At 36.2% G+C, this 18,585-nt stretch overlaps 3 protein-coding genes across 5 annotated transcripts; 2 read left to right on the forward strand and 1 right to left on the reverse strand.

Annotated features, from left to right (window-relative positions):
- Positions 1 to 1,135: 1,135 nt before the first annotated feature.
- LOC111016772 (protein STRUBBELIG-RECEPTOR FAMILY 3) lies at positions 1,136 to 9,338 on the forward strand. 3 transcript variants are annotated; one of them, XM_022292283.2, is made up of 17 exons: positions 1,136 to 1,319; positions 1,751 to 1,930; positions 2,451 to 2,577; positions 2,647 to 2,718; positions 3,146 to 3,211; positions 3,301 to 3,372; positions 3,514 to 3,585; positions 3,660 to 3,731; positions 3,806 to 3,871; positions 4,018 to 4,083; positions 4,491 to 4,912; positions 5,013 to 5,425; positions 6,078 to 6,349; positions 7,697 to 7,835; positions 8,289 to 8,425; positions 8,507 to 8,663; positions 8,873 to 9,338. In XM_022292283.2, exons 2-17 carry the CDS (start codon positions 1,816 to 1,818, stop codon positions 8,969 to 8,971), a joined length of 2,367 nt encoding a protein of 788 aa, XP_022147975.1. In that variant the 5' UTR covers positions 1,136 to 1,319; positions 1,751 to 1,815; the 3' UTR covers positions 8,972 to 9,338. The 3 variants fall into 3 exon arrangements, with proteins under 3 accessions (XP_022147975.1, XP_022147976.1, XP_087978423.1); XM_022292284.2 differs by lacking the exon at positions 1,136 to 1,319 and adding an exon at positions 1,487 to 1,656; XM_088122297.1 differs by lacking the exons at positions 1,136 to 1,319; positions 1,751 to 1,930 and having other exon boundaries at positions 2,508 to 2,577; positions 3,312 to 3,372.
- An 878-nt stretch (positions 9,339 to 10,216) lies between these two features.
- On the forward strand, positions 10,217 to 15,249 carry LOC111016773 (secretory carrier-associated membrane protein 1). Its single transcript, XM_022292287.2, has 12 exons — positions 10,217 to 10,513; positions 11,169 to 11,276; positions 11,356 to 11,418; positions 11,763 to 11,796; positions 11,886 to 12,008; positions 12,955 to 13,017; positions 13,106 to 13,199; positions 14,250 to 14,295; positions 14,383 to 14,450; positions 14,563 to 14,611; positions 14,770 to 14,835; positions 14,925 to 15,249. Exons 1-12 carry the CDS (start codon positions 10,463 to 10,465, stop codon positions 15,009 to 15,011), a joined length of 852 nt encoding a protein of 283 aa, XP_022147979.1. The 5' UTR covers positions 10,217 to 10,462; the 3' UTR covers positions 15,012 to 15,249.
- Positions 15,250 to 15,685: 436 nt separating this feature from the next.
- Positions 15,686 to 18,104, reverse strand: LOC111016671 (Pentatricopeptide repeat (PPR-like) superfamily protein). Its single transcript, XM_022292135.2, has one exon. The coding sequence runs from the start codon at positions 17,929 to 17,931 to the stop codon at positions 16,120 to 16,122; it is 1,812 nt and encodes a 603-aa protein (XP_022147827.1). The 5' UTR covers positions 17,932 to 18,104; the 3' UTR covers positions 15,686 to 16,119.
- Between the last annotated feature and the right edge of the window lie 481 nt (positions 18,105 to 18,585).

Here is an 18,585-nt window from a genome sequence, read left to right on the forward strand (position 1 = left end):
CCTCTACCTCTTTTTTAAGTACATCTTTGTCCTTATGGTATAAATTCTTACCAACCACACAAATCATGTAAATTTAAATGCATAAATTTTGGACATCCTTTTGTATTCTTTTAATTTTATTTTATTCATAATTTTCTATAGTAAATTTAAGAACGATCCATAAATTTTAATCACTATCAAACCATTTTGGTTAAATAGCACTTTTGGTCTCTATATTTTAGTTGAAATAACGATTTAATCTCTTAACTTTTAGAAGTAACAATTTAAACTTTACACTTTTAAATTGGTAATAATTTAATCCCTAAAATCGTTAGTTTAATGAAAGTATAGAGCCAAATATATTTTTTATTCGAACCTTTTTAATAAAGGGATGAAATTAAAATTTGGGATTTGAACAAATTTTGGGCATAAATCTAGATTCCTATTTTGAATGGCCTTGTCTTGTTCGCCATTCCTCAATTAGCTTCGTCATTCTCTATTCCTTCATCTTCTTATCTCCACCGCGACACTATCTTCTTGATTTTCATCCTTTGCCTTCATCTTCATTATGTGCAATGGAGTTTGTTCAGCTGAGCCACGATTGTTGAAATTTAAAAAAAGAATTGAGATTGTGCTCAAATCAAAGGGACAAAATCAAATGTTATTGTTTCTTTGTTCAATTTCAGCTTGTCGAAATTTTGGACAATCCACGATCGGGATAGCATTTGTATACCATACCGGTTCAGAATCTTGGTTCAATTTTCTTTTATTAGATTTACTAAAAAAAAAATCTTTTATTAGATTTTTTGATGGAAAAATGTAGAAAACAATTTTTAAAATGCAAAAGTATAATTATAAATTTATAATATGGTTTATGATTATCTCATTATGAGAAAATGAATTAAGAATATAAGAAAAAAATAATGAAGAAGAAAAAGAAAAAGTCTACATTATATTACTTAGAAAGCAAAGTGGAGTGGAACATCATCGCTTCTCGAGCAAGGATGAGAGTAACACACGCGCTCCGGGAGCGCGTGGTGCACGCCACTGCATTGCTTTCTCTAGACATCTAAAACGATATGCATGACAAATCATAATTCATATATTCACACTCACACACACATATCCTCGAAATTATTTATATATATTTTTTAATGTTTTAGAGAGAGAGAGCACAGACGAAACCGGAGAGAGGAGAGAGAAAAGCAGAGTTTAAAAGAAATTTCTGACTTTGCCTTTTTACTTAATTTGCCAGCTCCATAGTTTAGGGTGTTCAGGGATTGAGCTTGAATTGAATTGAGTTGAATTCAGAGTTCTCATTGTGTTTCAATTTGTTAAATGTAAGTTTTTCGTGTTCCACTTCTCTTGCTTAACTCAATGAATCCCAGTTCATTTCTAGCTTCATTTTGCTGCTTAAATGGTTAATATATGTAATTAAGAACTCCGGCTTTTAGAAAGTTACTTCCAGGCTTTTTTTTTCCCCTCTTTGTAGTTCGCTTTCCAATGTGAATTTTGTTCTGCATTTTCCTAAGTTTCATGCTTCTCCAACTTCACAGCAAGTTTATATCTCTCTTTCTGGAAACCATTATAATAGATTCAGATTTGAATCGTTTTTTCTAGTTCTTGAACTTTGTACCTACGGCTCGGTCTGTTCAACTCCTGACTTGGGTTTTCTTGGTATTGAGTTTAATCTTTGTTCTGTGGAATGTTGAGCTTGAATTCGGTCGGTTGATGCGGATTTTATTGTGCTCTTTGTGGTCGGTGCTGTCAGGTTGGAGGATGCTTGCGAGGATTGAGTTTTTTCAGTAAGAAGAAATAAAGGTGGGTTTTACATCAATGGGTTGGAAGAGATCTTCGAGTAATGGCAATTTGAGGATCTGCGTCCAGATTTTAGTCGGATTCGTGATCTGCGCAGCCCAAGTTATTTTTGGAGTAACGAATCCAGGCGATTGTAAGGCTTCGTTTTAATTTTAATGCTTTGCTTTTAGTTTTGCCATATACTCATTCAGTCATTTGGATGCTAAGAAAATGCGGGAAAAAAAAAGTGAATCAGAGGTGTGATTTATATGTTCTGTATCATCTTTTTGCCACATTACTAAATCTCTTTGAGTTTATCCACTGCCACTGATTGTCATGCTGCGGGACTGTGCCAAAATCGAGTTTAGTAGAGAGCTGCTCGCTTTCTCTGTATTGCCGTCAATGTCATATCATGTTGCCATCCTATTAGGTCTTCCTTAAGGGAAAAAAAAAGGAGAAGAGAAAGAAGGAAAGAAGCCTTGTGTCATTGTTTTACTCGAACAGAACTTCTTGGTTTTAGCTCAATTGCGATCTTTTTCTTTTATTCGTTCCAGAGTTGGTGGTCTCTACCGTTATACTATTTTAATGTTTTTTTTTTGCGCATTTAATTACTGATGTTTCAACAATAGAATACATCTCTATGGCTGATCATCTGCATTATTTTATGTTGATAGTTGCTGCCATTAGCAGCTTACATACCTCACTGGGACTCCCCATTCTTCCTGGATGGGGCACTGGGCAAGACCCATGTGGAGATGCATGGCAGGGTGTCGTATGTAATGATTCAAGCATCATTAAAATGTATGTTAATTTCCTTTCTGTAATGTTTTATTGTGTAATTCTCAATTAACTGACAGCTTTCTGATATAGAATTCTTAATGCTGCTAATTTGGGAGGTGAACTGGGTGACAGCTTGGGATTGTTTTCTTCCATCCAAATAATGTAAGTGATTGTTTATGTCTCTGCGTATGAAGGTATTAATTACCATTGATGGTGGCTGCATTCTCGATTGAAATATCCCCTTTCCAATTGACTTATTTTCTCACATAATAAGTCATGACATGCTAGAGCTGGCAGTACTTGTGTTTTTCTATCATCTAGCTACATTGCTAAATGACTGTAAGTTGATCAAATTTTGCTGCTCTTTCTTTTTCTTTTGGGTATCTATATAAAGTCAATAAGTTGTTCGGAAAGGGTACAGGCTTAGTTCTTGACATTTGTACAAGGAAGGGAGAAATTCAATATCTCCATTCAAAAACTATTTATAAAATATCTCCATTCAAAGACTATTTATAAAATCATCTGGTACTTTTCTTTCTCTTTCTATGTTAGTTGCTGACACTTATAATGTGACTGATGCTTGTGGCAGTGATTTAAGCAACAATCATATAGGGGGAAGTATTCCATCCAATGTACCCGTCACAATGCAGAACATGTATGTTCTGCTATTCTCTAATGCTAATTGATTTGTTATTTTCCTTGTGGATGGCATGGAAATTTTTTGATAAACTTTACCTTTCTCAGTTTTCTTTCAGCTAATCAGTTCTCTGGAAGCATTCCGAGTTCATTATCATCTTTGGTTCAGCTGACAGCCATGTAAGCCACTGTTCTCTGTTTTTGTTTTTTGTTTGTTTTATTAATATTTTATTATTTTATCACTTATGCCTAATGGGATCACTGCCTTCAGCTTATGAAATTTGAATTTATCCTGAGATTTTGATTTTTATACCTTTATAGGTCGTTGAATGATAACAAATTAAGTGGTCAAATACCCGATTCCTTTCAAGCTATTACCGGATTGGTCAATCTGTATGTCCCATCTCCTAGTGCTTTGTGTTTATGCTTTAGTCCTTGGTCTGATGACTGAAGCCTAATTTCTGTAGGGATTTATCCAATAACAACTTGAGTGGGCCACTGCCCCCTTCCGTTGAAAACTTATTGGCATTGACCACCCTGTGAGTATTTTGTTGCTCTGGACCCATCCAAACTAGATATTTTCATACATGCACTAATTATTTTTAGTTTGCAGACACTTGCAGAATAATCAACTATCAGGGACCCTTGATGTTTTACAAGACCTTCCACTGAAAGACCTGTACTTGTCTCCACTATTTTTTCATTCAGTTTTCACATAGCCATCAGATTCAACTCAATAGATAGTTTTGGGAACTCGCAAAACTTTGCCTGGTGCATGCTATCTTTTGCTTACTTCCTAAATATTTATTTCCTTATGTTGAGCAGGAATATAGAGAACAACCTTTTTTCTGGACCCATACCTGAGAAGTTGCTGAGTATCCCTACTTTTAGGTGAGAGGGAGGAGATGCTATTTCTCTTTTGTTGCATGTTTTGAACTGGACTATTTTAGACATAAGACCTAAGTGTGTACCTATTGCTTCAACTTATAGATATGAATTCCATGGAGAGAGTAAAATCTTGTTAATTGACACGCTTGCCCTGTAAAAATTTTACTGTCTTGATAAATATGACCACTTCTTCATAAGGAAAGAACAAGATAGAGACTTAGAGTAAAGTATTATTAATAGGAGGTGTATTTAATTCTCGAGGATTTGCCTAGTCATTTCAAAAATATATTGCCTTTTGTTCCACAATACTAAAAATAATGTGAATTTTGTCAAGTATTTCACTGAGCTGTTACTTGGAAGTTCTCGTCTAAACTACTTGGGTCTCATTTTGGTATGGATCTCTGTTGCAGAAAGGATGGAAACCCATTTAATTCTTCTGTTTCTCCAACATCTCCGACATCTCCGGCATCTCCTCCTGTATCTCCATCAAAGCCCTCACCAGCACCACCACTTTCTGGGGCACCACCATCGCCACCTTCTCAACAAAAACCTAGGAAACAGGCTGATGGACCATCTGCACCTGAGGAATCCAGTACTGGAAGAAATAAGAAAAGCACTAAAAGGGTTGTTTTGATAACAATTGCAGTGATATTGTCATTCGTAATTTTGGTTTTGGCATGTGTGCTTTTTATGCCAAGGTGCAGAAGGAGGAGAACGGTTGATAGTATTTCCAAGCGACATCAGCGACATCAGATAGGTGCTTATAGGGGTGAGAGAGAGAATGCTGGAAATGATGGATCCATGCACCAAACAATTGATCAGATGCCTAAAGGTAAAAGAACACTTTATGAGGATTAGATCCTAGTTGGCACATTTTTTTTCTAAAAATTTATTCTTAACTATGTACTGAAATGTGAAAAAATTATCAATAGTTCCAAAAGAGGCAGTTGTAAGGCCGAAGCAGGAAAGTCAAACAGAGGCTCAGAAGGTTCCAAAAGCTCATGAAGAGAGAGAAAGAAACAAACTGAGAATGAACGCTATTCCAAAGAAGGATGATCATGAAATAGATATGAGTGCACTTGATGTCTATCTAATGCCTCCTCCACCACCACCTCCTCCTCCCCCTCCACCACCACCTCCCGTTGAAAAGCTCACTGCCGAGCCCATTGTTCCAGCTGATGTTACTCCCATGAAGCCTCCCACCAAACGTAAAATCACCTCAACTTTTGCAAAATCTTACACCATCGCATCCCTCCAGCAATATACAAACAGCTTTTCACAGGAGAATATTCTAGGAGAAGGAATGCTGGGGAGTGTTTATAGAGCACAGCTTCCCAGTGGGAAGGTAAGTTTACTGCCATTAATAACTTCATTTCATAGGAATTTCTTGCTAATTATTTCTGTTGAATGAAAACGTTTTTAGCAGTTCATTTTCTGCAACATATTGTGTTTTATCCTTCCTGTGTCTCATCATTTTACTGGGTGTTATCTGGTGGTCAACATATGAAGTCATATTTAGTAAGAACTGCAGTTATTAATTATTATTACCAACCATGCTCAGATTTAAGGGATAATATTTATTATTTAGTTTGAGTTGGACTAGAATGGAAAGAAGTGTATAATGTGTTGATCAGTTTTATTTGACAACCTATGTAGCCGCTTAATTTAGCTTTTTAGTAGTTCTTGACTATAAATTTTGTGCAGCAAATGAGATCAATCAGCACATTCATATTTCCAAATGCCAAAAAAAGGTCAAGCATATAGATTTTTTCAAGCAAACTAGGATAAAACGGGGAAGGGTTTTGGGGACAGGAGAACTGTCTCTCTATATAATTGGATGTGCAGTTTGATTGTGAAACGACTATTTTATTGCTCCCAATTTAGGAAAACAATTTGATCATCTCAACCTCATTTTCTCCTTACTGGCACATATCATTATGTTGTCTGAGTTTTAATGACTCCATATCTGACATTTAACAATTCTAATGATTTTGTAGCTACTGGCCGTCAAGAAACTGGATAAGAGAGCATTCAGTCAGCAAAAGGATGATGAATTTCTCGAGTTAGTGAATAATATTGATAAAATCCGGCATGCCAATGTGGTTGAGCTCAGTGGTTACTGTGCAGAGCATGGTGAAAGGCTTCTGATCTATGAGTATTGCAGTAATGGAACATTGCAGGATGCACTACACTCAGACGAAGAGTTCAGAAAAAAACTTTCGTGGAATGCTCGCATTAGAATGGCTCTTGGGGCTGCAAGAGCCTTGGAGTAAGTAAACTACTCATATGACCATTTTTTTTATGCAAGTTTGAGCTTTGCTGCTTCTTTTCTTCTCTCCCTAAAAAGCAATTTAGGCCATCAGTTCTGGCTTCCCCGATCTGAAATCTGTAACCTTTTAAGTTACTCAGAATATATTTTGTTGAATTTTCATGATCAAGGTTTGGTATTGAGGTTCTCAGTGTTTATTTTATTGGGAAATGAAATGTTTAAGTAGTTCTTTTGCATTATTAATTGTGTAGTTAAGCTATTAAAGTCTGATGATATAGTCTTATTCTGAGTGTATCCATGCATTTTTGGGCTAGTGCTTAAAGTATCAATTTACCGAAATAGGTATTAATTGGGAATTAGATTTAGTAGCGCCTATCAGTCTCCTATGCTTGCCTTGTTTAAGATGAGGGAAAAATATTAGTTTTATATTATCACAAATTTCTTGGTCTCCTGGCTAATCGCTCACAAATAGCATGGTTTTTTTATTCTTTAGTTTACAAAGTTGTTCACAAACAGAACGTATATTGGGAGTGTGAAAGCTGTAGTTGGGTATTCTCGGATGTTTCAAGCTTTTATTTTCTTCTTAGATCAGTAGAGCATTTTATTAAACCTGCAGTTGTCAATATGTATACAAAGAGGGGCCATAATGTTGCTTCACTCACTAGTAGTTTTTTAAGGGACTCTGGCTTATTCTTTGCATAAGGATCAACAACTCGATAATGACTAGAGCAAGTCAAACCAGGCTGACCTATGCCTTTTCCTCACTGTTAGTGCAATCTCATGACCTGCCCTTTTAGTAGATTGTTACTAGGTATTTCATCCTCATTATGATCCTTCTAAAATATATCATTTTGTTGGATACATCCTCTCACCTTAATAGTCCTATGCCATTAGTCGGTACCTTGGCCTCAATCATGGCAGTATAAAATTGGACGAAAAACCAGATGAAACACTGGTAGAAAGTAAATTGCAAAATGTTTTCAAATAGTCCAACGTTGTAACTTGTACCTTTCCAGCATAAACTATATGTCTGATAGAGGTGTTATTTCTTTGGGTTGGCAATCATGGGAAAGTCCATAAGTTAGAGTTAGAAGAGAGAAAGGGCCTTTTCGAGTAACACGGGGTCAATGTAAGGGAGGTGTTGGGTACTTTTGAAGTAAGTGTAGTTGAGGAAACTAGTTATGATTCTTGAACTGGCTAACGAGTTTCAGGTAGGGAGTTGAATGTGGATCGTTTCATCTGTTTAATAATTCTCAACCGATCAACAAGTCAATATGAAAAATGGTGGTGCAAAGGGAGAAATTTGTGTACTTCCGTATTCATTTGGTTTCTGTCTTATGTTTGAAGGTATCTACATGAGTCCTGTCAGCCACCTGTCATTCATAGGAATTTCAAGTCTGCAAATGTCCTACTTGATGAAGATCTGTCAGTGCGTGTTTCAGATTGTGGTCTCGCTCCATTAATATCAAAAGGAGCTGTTAGTCAGGTAAGCCATAACTTGGTAATTTACTGACATTTACTATTGGACGGCTGTTTCTTCCTTACTTGACGGTAGTAATTCTTGAAAAATATTGCATTTAGCTTGGTGATAGAAAGAAGCAATTTATGAGTTAAAAATAATTTGATTGACTACTTCTTGAATTAATATAATCGTGATATGCTATCTTACCAAAGTGGAATCGCCGCGCTTACCATTGATTATAATGTATAATTGACTCTGTTAAATATTATTTCGTTGACGTTGGTTGGAGGCTTGGAGCTTCAAACAAAAAATAACAAGAATACAAAAAAAAAAAAAAACAAGAACCCTCCTGCAAGGAAATGTGTCCGACTCTTCCTAGTTTTTCAATATTTTAGACTCTATACGTTCACTTTGGTCAAGTAGAAGCTTAAACTATTTTCCCTGTTGCATTTGGCACTTAATTTTCCATACTTCCAGCTATCAGGTCAGCTTCTAACAGCATATGGTTACGGAGCGCCAGAATTTGAGTCGGGAGTTTATACACTTGAGAGTGACGTTTATAGCTTTGGTGTGGTTATGCTGGAACTTCTAACTGGCCGGATGTCTTATGACAGGTAAGTAGTTGAAAGAAAATGATTCATCATTATTTGGGCCATTTCTTGTGTATTCATCAATATTTTCACGATTTTCAATAGAACAAGGACCCGAGGTGAACAATTTTTAGTCAGATGGGCGATTCCACAGCTTCACGACATAGAGGCATTAACGAGCATGGTTGATTCTTCCCTCAATGGTCAATATCCTGCCAAATCCTTATCATACTTCGCGGATATCATATCAAAATGTGTTCAGGTGAGCAGCTTCATGAAATTGGTGGTGGAAATATTGTTCTCGATGGTGCTGATTGATTGTTCATTTACTTCTATTAATTTTTCTAGAAGTATCATGCTGGAAGAGTTGGACTGTACATTTCTTAGTTTCTGATATACATGTTAATAATTCTTCCATCCACCTCAAACGATTAAGGATTGTCTTGACCAAACCTTGTGTACATTTTGCAGTCGGAGCCTGAATTTCGGCCTCCGATGTCATCGGTTGTTCAGGATTTGCTCAACATGATAAGGAGAGAACCCCATGGCAGTGGTTCCAGTGAAGATTGAAACATGGTTTTTGATTAGGGGTAGCCAATCCTTTCAGCTAAGAAGTAAGGAGGTGGTGAAAAATCCGCCACATTGGTTTTAGAAGACGATACGAGGGGCTTCGAGCGAATTCCCATGGTAGCATGCTCAAGTTTAGCATTTCGAGCTCGCAAGCTGGTAGTCATCTTCTTTCTGGTTTATCTAAGAGAACACTACTGTAGCAACAGAGCTCCAATTCTTGAGGTGAATCATTTGTAATCAGTCCATTGTTTATTAAACTAGGAATTGTAATGTGTATTCTGAAGAAATATATGCTAACCCATTATTGGTGTCCTTTCAATTGTTTAGTTACCTTATAATTCTTAATAATGAAAAAAAATATTTCTTATCTGATGTTCATGTGATTCGGTATTCTACAACGTGCAGGCAGGTTTCATAGCCTATACTAAAAAATGTCTTTAATGAGAACCATCAACACTAAATTACTGGCTCCTCTTTGATTGATTGTTTATACAGAATGATAAAATTTTATAGTATTACAGTAAGACTTGGTGAACCAATAATATCAAGATTTTAAATAAGTTAATATCGATAAAATATTGAAGTCGATAGATATTCTAAAAGGGTTAATATATATATATATATATATATATATATATATATATATAACAAATATTTAAATTAACAAATATGCTGTTTATGATTTCCAAATAAGTTAAAAATAATCAATACTGGTATTACATTTATATTAATGATATTTTATTGATGTTTTTCATATTTTGTCGATTTCTTTGCAATACTATAAAAATGTCGATTTATTTCTTATATTGATGTCAAACTTATAGACAGATGGAAATATCGACATATTATCTTAGAGAATGTTTCTTTCTATTTTATGGATTCCATTTCATTAGAAATGTTCTTGACATGGCAATAATGAATGAAATGGAAGTAATATAAAAATTGCAGTACAGTAAATAGATTTTAGAAAAATTAGTAGTTATATCAAGGCTGGATAACCTCAACGTTAATCTCGTCTTAAAATTTTGTTTAAAAAAAGAAGATAAAATACTAAAATAGAAAAAATATTTCAATAAAAAATGATAGATACTTCAAGAGACTTTAAAAAGGATTTTCTAAGAATATTAATTATATTTTAATGGGGGCGAAATACAGAAATCAACAATATAGGGACATTTTTCGTTGTGGGACCCACTAAATGGCTAATCACTGAGATTAGGCTTTAAAAGGATGTACAATAACATAAACTTTTTGACGCGCCAACATTTTTCGCTTCGGTTTTTGTTGGGATAACAAACGAAAACAAACCACAACGAAACCCAAAAACCAAAATTCCAAACAAACCAAAAGGAAGAAAAAGGGATTTTGGCAGATTCATTCATTCTCCGTTGCCTTCTTCCTCAATCCACATTTCTGTAAGAGGGCTCTGATTTCAACCCATTTCTTATTTAGTTTCTTTTTCGCTTCACACCACGCATTTAGATCTTCCTAATGAGTCGATACGATTCCAATCCTTTCGACGAAGACGTCAATCCCTTTTCTGTAAGTTCTCTGCCTCAACTTCTGTGCTTTCTAACATTCTGGTCACAGATTGGAGTTTCCAATTTATGGTTATCTGCATTTTGGCGATATACGTGATGAATATTTTCATTTTTGTATTTATGGTATCCCCTTTGGTACATTGGACTGGCAGATCTGCAACCGGTCATTCACCTCCGGTCGTTTATAGATGATAAAAAAATTCAACTCCTGCGCTTTGTTGGTTCATTTTCGCCTAGCCTTCCTTCGTTTGAGAGTTTCCATCTTTTAGTGCATGTGCGCTATTTTCTTCTGATCAGACGCTAATGTGGTTATTGTGAAATTTTTGGGTTTCATAACTTCCTGTGACCGTTTTCTGGGAATGGAATTCAAGAGAGCTCGATATGACTGAGAGAATGTTGTTATCTTTTTTAGTTTATTGAATAATCATGGTCTGTTCATGATTTATAATAATAAATATGTGCTTGGCCCTCTTTTTAAAGGAGAGTTTCAGTTTGAGTTCTATGATCATTATCAAAGTTCTTTCGAAACGTTTGCCTTTGCAGCAAATTCAATGTTACCTAGTTTGTTCGTTCTCCAGAAATTTGGAGTAATTTTTGCATGATTTCACAACTGATGTTATTCTTCCTCCACATTTTACTGTTTGCCTTGTATCTAGAATCCTGGAGCTGGAAGTGTTCCACCTGCAAACTCGAGGCTCTCACCTCTTCCCCCTGAAACTTATGATCGTGGTGCAACAATTGACATTCCTCTTGATAATTCAAAGGTGGATTTCATTATTTAAAATGATTCCTTTCCTCAGGGGAAATGGTATCACTTTCTTTACTTTTCCTCTGTATTTTTAGGATTTGAGAGCTAAGGAGAAGGAGCTTCAAGCTAAAGAAGCTGAACTGAAGAAGAGGGAACAGGTAACTCCTTCAGCACGTAGTATATGCATCATAAAGTCATACTCCAAAAGGTTATATTTTATGTCAAGTGCATTTCAATTGTGGGTGTGTCGTAATTGGCTACTTATTGAATGATAATTATCAGTCCACAATTGAAATGAAATAATTATTGGCCATTCTTTCTCATTCAAACATTTGTTTGAAGAATGTACTCTTAATTTTCTCATACCAGTAATAAATTGTTTGAACTCTTATTCTAAATTTCCAGATTGGCATTTCATTGTTGTAAGGCTAATATGACTGAGCTGGTCGTGCTTTAAAGAAAGATTTCTTTATAAATGATTTTGTCCTTTATTGATGCTCAGGAATTGAAACGGAGGGAAGATGCCATTGCACGAGGTATATATAAAATTTTTTGTGCATTAAAAACACAAGCGAATCATAATTCTTCCTTTTCTAACCGAAAGATTTGCAATTAATTTTGGCAGCTGGAATTGTTATAGAGGAGAAAAATTGGCCACCATTTTTCCCCCTTATCCATCATGATATTGCAAATGAAATACCGATCCATCTACAAAACATTCAGTATGTTGCCTTCACAACATTGTTGGGTGAGTGGACGTGATGCCCTGTCATGAAAGCTATATGCTTGTTTGGAAGTGCACATGTTGCTTGCTTACCATGCTAGTTTGGCCAACTCCATATGATAGTCATGTTAAAAGTTGAAAGTTAAATAGAAAATAAACTTTAATCATGATGAAGGTGAGCACCTATGTCATGTTATTGATCAAACCATTTCCCAATATTATGGCTCTATTTATACTGGTTATTATATCTGAATGTTTACTTCTCAATTCTTCACATGGATGCATTTATTCTGTCAGTTTCAGAGTGTGGCATCTAGGATATTATATTTGAGGTTTCTGTTTGACATGTGAGTACTGGGCCATCGAAGTCTATCATCTGAATGAGAGTGCTTACTAATTCCAAGATTTTTTGTTGTTATCAAATTTTAGTGACTAACCTTAATTCACAACTTGCGTTATGATCCTTACAACTACCATTAGACTTGAATTCCTCAAAATGTGTTCTGAAGTCCCTTAACTGGACAGTATGTCTAGCAATTATGTAATGGAAGCAAAATTATTAGTGCTGTTTAAACAGTGTTGATTTATCGATTTTTTAAATTGGTGGGTGAAGGAAGCCTTTTTATGACGAATTATTAATGAATAGGAATACGCTCATGTTGTGGACCTTGTTGATGAAACTGAAAGGCATGTGCTGAGCTTTATCATTCTGCCCCTATTCCACATGATCCTGCAGCACCCCTCACCTCCCCACCATACACCTAAGAAAAAGAAAAAAGGACAAAAAGGGAGATGGGAAATTTCAAATGGATAGCACTTTTCATCTTTCCACGAGTGAATAACTTTTCTATATAATGTGATTTTGCTGCTTAATCTTATGCAATTTCCTTCTGTTTTATATGTATGTTCCGTGTGAATCAGTTTTGATGGTTTGGTGTACTTCATTGTATTAAATTTATTTGTTGTCCAGGTTTGGTTGTGTGCCTTTCGTGGAACTTTGTGGCAGTTACGACTGCTTGGATCAAAGGTGAAGGTAAGTTGATCTCCCTTCTATATATGCCGTTGTCCTTTTAATTATGTTGTCTTACATGATCTGTTACTAATAGTTGTTCTTTGTATAGGTCCAACAATATGGTTTCTTGCTATTATCTACTTCATATCTGGTGTTCCTGGAGCATATGTTGGCTGGTATCGTCCTCTCTATCGGGCTACAAGGTACAACTTTATGGAACTACATCTTTTCTTTCTCCACCATGAAAGAAGAATTCCCCAAATCCCAACCTCAACTGTTAATTGTACTTTCTGGGATTTGTTCATTGGAGACGTTAATATTGTCCATATGAGTCAAGGAAGCTACAGGAACCTATACTATTGATAACTGATAGGAACATATTTTAAGTACTAATGTAGGCCAGAAAGCATGTTGCTTATCTTGGAGAGAAGGGAAGGGACATTTGTTAGTCCAAAGTCATGAGAACTCTATTAGTTAGTTGATGAACGGTAGTATTTAATTAATTCATCTGAGTAAAAGTGTACTTTCAGTCCCTTTAGTTTGATAAGTAGATCGATTTGTGTCTCACATTTGAACACCATGGTTTGGTTCCTGTAGTTCGAAAAATAGTTATAGATGGTTTCCCAACATCACTTTACCACTAGTGTCACTGATCAAAAGATGTGGCAGTTTACGGCTTCTTTTAATTATTATGACTATCACAGGTTGCTTTTTTAGTAGTTTTTTTTTTTTTAAACCCTAAAAAAACTACACAAGAGGTGGCATAGACCCACTGCATTGCAATGGAAGAAACTCGGCAAGATGGGGGAAGCCACCCCGATTCCAGGGTGAGATAGACTTAAGAATCTGATGATCACCAAGAAGCAAACGATTCCCAATAGGATTAAGCTCTTGGGGGAGAGAAACTCAGTCTTTAAACTTATTTTTGCCTCATTTGATTCAAGGTCAACAGAAGTCCTGAAACAAGCATGTTGACAATTCAATGGTTTTTTTTTAATTCATTATATCTGTGAACCATTCATGCTAATAAACCTTCAAGATGCCATTACATAATAAATAATGTCTTCAGTATGGAGATTTTTCATATAAGATACAAACACAAGTTCTCGTGTTACTGATCTGGCAAACTGATTCATAACTTATGTGTGAGCTTTAGCTATTTGGCTCTTGCATTTCAGTGATTTGTATATTGATTTGGTTGGCTTATCCATTATGGCGACACTTATGACAAGTTAGATTATTAACATATACAGGACTGATAGTGCTCTGAAGTTTGGGTGGTTTTTCCTTGTTTACTCGGTAACCACACAACTTCGCATTCCAGTTACTTTTCCAGCCTTGAAGATGTTTTGTTTTTTACCTAAGCTTACAAATTTCTTCTTCCAGATTCATATCGCCTTCTGCATCTTTTCTGCAGTTGCTCCTCCCATTATATTCAAGGGGAAATCTCTTACGTAAGTTTTGATGTCCTCAATATGAAAATAGAGGGTTAAATTCCTGTTGAATAACCAATATTTTCTATTAATTTTCTTAAGAGAAGTTGATAGTTTTTGATATTCTTTACAGAGGGGTCTTACCTGCGATAGACTTGTTGAGTAGTAATGCTTTGGTTGGGGTAAGTCCTACTTGCATTTTCATGTCCACTGTGTATGTTTTGAAATGCCATTCTGCCACACGCCAGTCCATCTGTTATTTGTATGAGCTTAGTAATTTTACTTTCAGTTCGTATACCGACTTCGTTTTGAAGATTTCTTCTAATGACACTTGTCACAGATATTCTATTTCATTGGTTTTGCATTCTTCTGCATTGAATCATTAATCAGCATATGGGTTATCCAGGTCTGTATCTCATAAAGAAATTTAACATCTTTCTGTTCCTTCATTTCTTTCTGATCGTCACTGAAAAACTTCATGGATCCAATTTTCAGCAAGTGTACATGTACTTCCGTGGCAGCGGTAAGGCTGCAGAAATGAAACGTGAAGCCGCCATGGGAACCCTGAGGGCAGCTTTTTGAAATGAACATTCAAACTTGTTTTTACCTGCTGACAAGACTCAAAGATCATCACCATCCCCCACCTGAAAAGAGTGTGTAAGTTCGAGGAAAATCCATCATTTTAGTCACCATCTTTTACATCAACAGTTCTCATATAGTGAGGTTTCTTATAGTGTTACTTCCTTATTAATTGATTAAGTGTTGTCTTAACCAAAAACCAGCGAAAATTTAGTAGCAAATACCACAAATATTTTCAACAGCCTGAATTCTTGTTGATCCCTCCCTGCTTACTCTCATGTAGATCCGTTCACATAATCATTCTGCTGTACTGATATTTTTGTGTCCATCCATGCCATGGCAAGTGGATGTTATTAATGCTGTTTGCTGTTAGTTTGGGATCGAAGATGAAAAAATTTCTAGTACTACTTTCTTGTCGGTCACATCAGCTTTATTTACGAAAGATACAGGGTCCAATCATCATAACGTGGACCGTCATAACGTGAACAAAGGAAGTACATTATATTACAACTAAAAACGTACGGAAAATCAAACCATTGCTGTCTCACTGGTATCTACCAACAGGTTCATTTACACTTAAACTCTCACTACTCATTTTAAAGCAGTAAAAATGGAAATGAGCTTTTGAGACATCATTTTACAGCCAGATTAGGTAAAATAGACATCTGGACGATTAATGGATAGAAAAAACAATACAATTTCCCAACATTTTATTATTATATAAATAGACCGTTGTAAAAATGTATAAGAAACACATGTAACAAATAAACAGGTTAGCTTTTCCAGAGGAAAGAAAAAAAAAATCAAAATAAAAAAAATTCAATTTCTTGATGTCCATTCCGGCAAGTACTTATATCTCCCTCTCTAGTCTAATTGACTGAAAGTGTAACTGATTATCTCCACGGAAAATTCACAAATTTGCTCTCTATAATCCATCAATTGCGTCTTAATAACCTTTTCGACCAGAGTGGCAGATTCTCGACACGTTCTTAGGCTCTTTAGTGCTGTTGTTCTTCATCTTGAAAGAGCAAAAAAGTTAACAGCTGACCTGACACTCGATGCCATGCCATCGGCAGCCTTGAATTAGGGTTTGATATGACGTTTTGGCACTCTAAATCCAGCTCTGGCCAGGCATCTTCTTCACCTGTCTGTTTTTCATCAACTTTCTAATCTTTAACGCGTCATCCCATCGGCCTACTGCTCTATACACATTAGCCAAGAGAACATAACTTAAATGGTGTCGAGGCTCTAGCTCCATCATCTTCTTGGCTATGCGTTCTGCAGTAGCAGAGTTTGTACAGGTAGTGCAAGCTCCTAAAAGAACCTGCCAAAGAGACGAATCATTTCTACAATCTGCATTTTCTATCAAATTTTCAGCTTCTTCTAGCAGCCCAGTACGGCCTAGAAGATCAACCATACAATTATAATGCTCAATTCCTGGTTTAATTCCATATTGCTCTGTCATTAGAGCAAAATAATGTCGCCCTTGATCAACCAATCCTGTGTGACTACAGGCAAAAAGGACACCAATAAAACTGATATAATCGGGCTTGATCCCTTCCTTAATCATCTCTTCAAATATTTGAAGAGCGATCCCACCTTGTCCATTTTGAGCAAACCCACGAATCATCGAATTCCATGTTATCAAATTCTTTGATGGCATCTGCTCAAAGATTCTATATGCAAAATCAATACAACCACATTTCGCGTATAAGTCGACTAGAGCTGATTCTACAATGACATCTCGCCATCCACCCTTTCTCACATACTGACAGTGAACCTCCTTCCCTTGAGTCACAGCTGCTAACCCGGCACACGCGCGAATAACCGTTCCAAAACTATAGAGGTCAACCTCCTCCATTTCCCTGAAAAGATTTATAACCATTTCAAAGTCACCATTTTGGCAATACACTCCAAGCAATGCAGACCATGAAACCGAATTCCTTCTCGACATCCTATCGAATACGAGTTGGGACTTATCAACGGCTCCACATTTTCCATACATATCTACTAGACTGCTCTCAACAACCACATTCCCACCAAGCCCATGTGCAATCACCTTAGCATGGACCTCTTCACCCTGCCTCAACCTCCCTAAATTACCACAGGCAGTCAATACAGTTCCAAATGTAAACCCATCAGGAGACAATCTATAAGTCCTTTGCATCGAATAAAAGAAACCCAATGCTTCCTCATACAAATCATTCCTTGTAAACGCTGAAATGACCGAGGTCCAACATATTGCATCTGGTTCAAGCAATTCATCGAACAGTTGGCGTGCATCGTTTGACGCACAGTTCCTCCCGTACATATCAATCAAAGAACTCACAATGACATGATTTGAATCAAAACCATGCCTAAGAACTAGCCCGTGAAAGCACCGACCAAGCACCAAATTCCCAATCTCAGAGCATGCCTTGATCACAGCCGATATAGTAAAACCATTCGGCTCGATCCCCAAATCCAACATATCCCAAAACAACTCAATCGCATTTCCAGGTTTACCTTCTCGAACATAGCCCGTAATCATTGACGTCCACGACACCACATCCTTGACAAAAAGGCCATCGAACACTCTTCGAGTCAGCAGATAATCTGAACCCAATTTAAAGTAAAGGGAAAGTAAGCTATTTCCGACAAACCTGTCGGTCTCGAGGCCAGATTTAACCACATGGGCATGAATTTGACGGCCATGGCTGAAGGAAGCAACCTTGATGCAGGTTTGTAAGAGGGAAGCATAGAGAATTGGTTTGTTGGTGGCGGTATCGAACAAATCAACGGAGTTTAGGATGTGTAGGGCATCATGGAGCAGGCCTGACCTGCAATGTTGGAGAACTTGAGACCCTTTTGTCGATGCGTAAGTAAAATTTTTGAGATTGTGAAACGTAAAACTACTGCAATGGCGTTTGAAGAAGAGTCTCATTAGACGAAGAGGAGAGGCTGTGATTTGAAAATTTTAGCGGCTTTTAGCAGTTGCTTGCGGTTCGAGATGCCATTGCAGTAATCTTACCTCACACTCTTCAACGAAGCCATGACAAAAATCGATTGCGTCACTCGCGAGACCATAAATTTTGACCAAGAATTTTGAGGTCAAGTGAAACCTTTAGCGCAGCTTTACCATATTTTTTTGTGGGTTTTTTTTTTGGTAACATATATAATTATATTTATTTATTTATTATTTTTTTTAATTACAAATTTACTTCGTCAACCTTTAGAATTACGTGACATGTTGATTGTATTCTTTTCCCCTTCCGGGATGAGGGATCGAACATACCAACTCTTAATTTGAGATATATGTCAATCATCATTAAGCTATATCGCTTTGACGACATGCTGATTGTACGTTGATCTATTAAATAAAACTTATCATATAGGATAAATACATCAAGAAAATAGTAAAATTATAAATTTATTCCTTGAACTTTTTTTACTACTGTGATGAAAAGGATCTTAAAATTTTAAATTTTAAAGTTATATTTAATAGGCCCTGCCTCTTTTAAAGTGGTAACAAAAATAATTTATGTATTTCAAAAAATGTCACCAACTTTTCAAAATTTCAAATATAACAAAATTTTTG

This window comes from Momordica charantia (assembly GCF_013281855.1).
Source record: "Momordica charantia cultivar OHB3-1 chromosome 4 unlocalized genomic scaffold, Mcharantia_2.0 BLBB01000004.1, whole genome shotgun sequence".
NCBI classification, from domain to species: domain Eukaryota; kingdom Viridiplantae; phylum Streptophyta; class Magnoliopsida; order Cucurbitales; family Cucurbitaceae; genus Momordica; species Momordica charantia.